Consider the following 5,847-nt stretch of genomic DNA (forward strand, 5'->3'; position numbering starts at 1 on the left):
ACCAGAGTAGGTCACGGGAGTGGTGGTGGGTGCGAGAGAAGGCCATCGGATTTGGTCCGTGTGTGTGTATATATATATATTAAAATAATTAAAGTAATTAAAGTAAATTAGAATATTAAACTAATTATAGTAAATTGAATAATCAACACAATTTACTAATTTAACCTTTGTTTTATTTTAGTAAATAATATTAATTATCTAAACTGATTGGCTCATATTAGACCTCACAAATACCAAAAACTATCTAGTTCTCATTTAATTAGCCCTTATATATATATATATATATATATATATACACACACACACATACATATATGGACAGTAATCAAATGAGAACTAAAAGAAGGTTGTGAACCGTGAAAACCAATCTAAACCATTAACTAATTTTAATCTATGATCCTTAAAGGCAATGCCAATTTTGATATAATTTAAAACTTCATGATTTATTATGGAAAATTGAATCTGAAAGAACATACTGGGTATTTGAAAAATATGATCTGTAGGATTGACGAAAAGCTCCATTTGACGGTCTGTCCATAAACCTCTAAAACAGAAAATGATCGGTCTACTCCTAAATCAGAAGACGATTGCTTTCGAGTTCTGGGTTGGATGGTGATAAGGTATGTAGAGTACAAGCTATGGTAGTTTTGATTTCATGTGATAGAATGACATAAGTATGAACATTATATTTGATTTTCATGAAGTGAAATAAATCTTTATAAAAATTATGTTTTATTTCATGAGGTGAATCTATGTTTCATCTAATGAATATGTTTATTTCAGCTAATGAATATGTGTGTTTGATCTTGTGAATCTTGTTACTAAAATGATGATTATGCCCAATTAAAAAGGGGCTTTCAATTAAAACCATATAATCAAAACCAAATTAAGGCTTAGACCGATCATCACGGTTTTCAACTTTTTTTGTGATTCTCATTTGATTAAACTCCTATACACACACATAATTATATAAAATTAAATATTAATATATTTTTCAGAATATTATCTTATATATTGTATAACATATTTTAATTAGTATTTAATTTTGTTTTCATATTCATCAACTAAAAAACGATATGGTCTTGTTAAAATAAATATAACAAACATAAATATTGTCTTTAGATTTTTATATTATTATATAAAACAATATCACAATGTTTATTATAACAAGTTATATATAAAATAAAATTTATATGTTTAAACTTATTTTACTTATATGTTGATGTTTAACAATATTATTGTAGTTCATAATAACTTTTTACCATTTATCCATTACATGTTTCATTACCAGCTGTCTTAATAGTTAAGGTATGGATATGGATTATAATTTTATGACATGAATAATTACATAGTTCATTGCCCACTATTTTAAATGGTTGGATAATAGATTAACCTTTACCCTACCTATTGGCTATTGCCAAACATACCCATAAACACACTTTTGAGATAGAAGATTGAAGATCAATTTCTATTATAGTAGTTAAAACTGTAAACCCAATGCAAAATCAATTTTAAAACAAAATCATGATAAAATGTATTTTTAAGTGTATTTCATTGCTCCAATTACATATTTTAAACTGTCTTCGAATAACATTTTTATATATTTGTAAAAGAAATCTTCCAAAGATATTTTTAATATTTTAAAAATCAAATTTAAAAAAAAAAAACAAGGACCGATTTTAGGCCCGGCCAAGGACCGGTCGCGGGTAACCTAGACTGGGCTATGGTTTTTCAACCGGCACTGGGACTGGTTTATGACCACCTCTAGTGGCAACTATATAGCCTTGATGCATCCGCCCATTTATATGTGATGTAAGGATAGCTTATTTCAACAACCCCGACGACAACTATCGCTAAATAAGTTACTTACCTACGACTGCAATTTATTTATACAAAACTTTATGCATGCTTCACCATACTTATTTTTGAAATGTGCAAGGACTAAGCATTGACGATCGTCCCACCTGGAAGAAAAAATTGAAACATCACAACCCCAAGAATACAGCTAAATCGAACCAAACTAAATCAAATGACCCTGTAAGCCCTACTACAGATAGCCAAACACTGGGGACTGGACCAACTGGGACCGATTACAGCCCCACGGTCTTGGACTAGTTACAAGGTTTCTAGATTTTCAAGGTCTGGCCCCGGGTCGAGACTGGTTATGCATACGGACGGATTTTTCAAGCTTTTACAAATTATGATACAAGTTTTTCAAGAAAATGTAATATTTAAAATGTATTTTAATGCTCAATTTTCAATAATGCCAAGTATAAAAACTTGTATATTTTGTGTAAAAATTATATTCTCTCTTTTAAAAACCAAATCGTGCCCAAGACCGGATTTGGAACTGGTTACGAGGGACCAGGACTAGGACCGGTTGCCGGGACTAGAAACAGTCCTCGGATTTTTGGTCAGGACCAGGACAAAGACCAACTGGCCCGGTTACACACTAACCAATATGGGACCAAGACTGACTTGGAACCAGCTTGGCCTCAGACAGATTTTTGGCCATTTCTAGTCCTAACACAATGTAGGGTCTGAAATACCTTACATCTATCCCAAAGGATAGAGAGGCTTTTTCCGTAAACAAAAAAACTAAAAGTAAGATTATACCATTAGGATGGAGAACTTGGCCCGTAACATAGGAAGAGTCCTCTGATGCTAGGAACACATAAGATGGGGCAATCTCAAAAGGTTGACCTGCTCTACCCATAGGCACCTGTGACCCAAATGTTGGTGTATCCTGCTCGTCCCTGGATGCAGGTTGCAGCGGAGTCCACACAGGGCCAGGGGCCACACCATTGACTCGAATCCCCTTGTCAACGAGCATTAGTGCCAGACCCCTTGTGAAGGACACGATGGCTCCCTTCGTTGAACTATAGTCGAGCCACTTTGGGCTACCTGTGTATGCCAACACCGATGTCGAGTTTATGATGCTGCTTCCTTCTTTCATGTGTTTCACAGCATGCCTACACAACCAAGTTATTGGAACCCATCAAAATTAGCCTAATGTATCGTTTCTATCTATTGTTTTACAACATAAACGGTCATGTGAATGTGTTGGAATACTTGGTGTTCCCATTTACTAAACGCTTCATGGGTCACTTTATTAAGTATATAATATTTATATACAACAAATAGAACAAGTAAACTCACACACCCTCCTCACCTTTGGTGAGGTTTGAACCCCTGACCTGCTAGGAGGCCAAAAACTCACGTACCGCTAGGCCAAAGGCCCTTTGGTGGGTCACTTTATCTTATTGGAAGAACATGACTACAATTGAGAATCTTACTTGCTAAGAGCGACAAGAAGGACAGAGAGTCTTACCTAATAAGTGAGAATGATGACTCTTACCGTTAAGCACTTACACGGATAAATTGTTGCATACTATGCCGTTTAATGGACTAAAATCTTACCCTGTGAGTTAAATGAAAGTGTTCACTTGTACTTGGGAAGCGTTGGGTACAAGACCCCTTAGTCAAACAAGGTAGCACCAAAGGAGTAGAAACAGAAGTTTAGGGCACTCCCAAATGGTTTTTGCATAGGCAACAATTACCTAAGGGTCCATTTACTAACACAAACTAGGTAAGATTCTCGGCCATCAAAATAACATAGTATAAGCATCTTTTACACTGTAAGCACTAATCGGGTAAGATTCTCGGTTAGTAAAATGACTGTTAAGCGTCTCTTATCCAGTAAGAGGCCGTAAGAATTTAGTAAACATCTCAAATCAACCAAATAGCATCTTAACAATCTTGAAATTCTATATATATATATATCCTTTGAAGTTTCCGTCTCCCTCCTGCGTGGGACTATGTTTCCAACCAAATCTTGAAACTCTGTTCATATTGTATTAAGATTCCACACTAATTTCAATTTATTTTACTTAAATTTTCTAATAAATAGTATAAGAAGAAAAGACGTCAGAAGATATCAGCCGGGTCAAAAGCCACTTCCAAAAGTGACATTTTGTCACTGACATCTAAATTTGAAACAAACTTATAGAGAACATGACACTTGATTGGGGAAAAAAGGACATACAACTATGAAAAATGTTTTGTCACAAAAATGTGTAGGTTTGAAATTGATTTTCTGTCAATGTTGGATTAATGTTAAGAGATGATAAACATACCTTGTCAAGAAGAAATGAGAGAAAATGTTGGTTCTAAACACCCTTTCAAGCCTCTCATCCGTGATATCCTCTAATGAGTTCGTCGCGTGCTGCTCAGCTGCATTGTTCACCAGGACATCGATGCGCCCGTATGTTCCAATGACCTCATCAACAACATTCTTACAATTCTTTTCGTACCCGAGATCAACAGGTATTGCAATTGGATTGCTTGAATCGCTCATTTTTGACTTATTTATGATCTCCAATGTATCCTCTGCATCTTTTTCCTCATAACCCTTCACATAAGTGAAGGCTACAGTTGCACCCTCCTTCGCAAAACAGTAGCAAACGGCCCTTCCAATGCCTGAGTCTCCTCCTGTCACCAAAGCCACCTTTCCCTGCACCAATTTTGTTGACCTTTTTAGAGAGAAAAGAAAAAAGGAAGGAGGATTTTAACCACGACCTTTAAATTACTATAACTTTCAGACTCGCATTTGCATATTTTACATTGTATATTCATCAATGAATATATTCATCAACGAATATACAATACACAGACAGGTTGATCGATAAATATACTATATTTTAGATACCATTTGGTTTATGTAATAGAAGGTTGAGAGTTTATTATGGAAGAATTGTCATTTCTTTCTTTTCGGTTCTTTTTCTTCTACATTTGAGAGGAAAGTCTTGGGAGGAAACATCTCACTTATTTAGGTATTTTTCCTCCTATTTCTTTCTTTTCGCTCCTAAAATGTTTAAGACCAAGTGTTCTTTTTTTGTTCTGTTTACTTAAAAAAAGCCAAAAAGGTGTCAAGAAAAGAAAGAAAAGATGTCAGTTTTACAAATATATTTTTACTTATTTTATAGTTGATTGTAATTTTTGGACATATGCGTAATAGATTCAAAGGAAACATATCACTTAATTTATCCGTCATAAATTCCTTTTATTTCCTTTCCATTCATTTCCCTCCCACACTTATAAAGGAAAGTTTTCAAAGGATATCAACATTATTTTCCTTATCTTTCCTTTCCTTTTTCCACCTTATAAAACTCGAGAACACAACATTTTTTCTTTTTCCATTTTTTCCTTCCCTCCGAAAAAATGACTCAAGAACACAATGTTTGAAGTTTGAATTGCTTGTGTTTTCACTTTTCAATCATTTCATTCAAAGAACCACGATTGTATTTTGTTAAATTTTGGTAGAAATACAAAAGGTTGCAAATTGTGTTTGATTTTTTGTTGGTATTTTCAATATTACAATTGTTTTAATCAAAGTGAGAACAATAATAGCTGATTCAAAGCATTAAGGTAGTGTTTAGTACGCATACATGATTGGACAAGACAGAACTGGGACAGGACAGAACTGGGATAGGACAGAACTGGGACAGGACAAGTGTATGTCTAGTGTTTGGTACGACTACGACTGGACAAGACAAAACTAGACAAGTTATCCCCAAAGTTATTTGATGATTTTAAATATTATTTAAAAATATAATAGTTATAATTAATTTATAAATATTTTTACACAATTTTCATATAAATGAATACATACATATATAATGGTACCAAATTTGAATGAAAAATTTGATATAATTGATGGTAGTATTTGTGGTGGAGGTGGTTTTGGTTACGGTTGACGTGGTGGTGGTGGTGGCCGACGGTAGTTGTGGCGATGAGCGGTGGTTATGGTTATGTTTGACGTGGTGGTGGTGGTGGCCGACGGTAGTT

At 34.3% G+C, this 5,847-nt stretch overlaps 1 protein-coding gene across 1 annotated transcript in view; it reads right to left on the reverse strand.

Moving 5' to 3' along the window:
• Positions 1 to 1,625: 1,625 nt before the first annotated feature.
• LOC112516113 (NADPH-dependent aldehyde reductase 1, chloroplastic-like) overlaps positions 1,626 to 5,847 on the reverse strand; it is a 12,924-nt gene continuing 8,702 nt past the window's right edge. The window contains exons 3-5 of the mRNA XM_025123118.1: positions 4,137 to 4,513; positions 2,617 to 2,972; positions 1,626 to 1,964 (exon numbers count right to left, since the gene is read on the reverse strand). Of these exons, the coding sequence (XP_024978886.1) occupies positions 1,942 to 1,964; positions 2,617 to 2,972; positions 4,137 to 4,513 (756 nt within the window). The 3' untranslated portion in view covers positions 1,626 to 1,941. The remainder of the gene's footprint in view (positions 1,965 to 2,616; positions 2,973 to 4,136; positions 4,514 to 5,847) is intronic.

This window comes from Cynara cardunculus (genome assembly GCF_001531365.2).
Source record: "Cynara cardunculus var. scolymus isolate 2C chromosome LG 8, CcrdV1, whole genome shotgun sequence".
Lineage (NCBI taxonomy): Eukaryota > Viridiplantae > Streptophyta > Magnoliopsida > Asterales > Asteraceae > Cynara > Cynara cardunculus.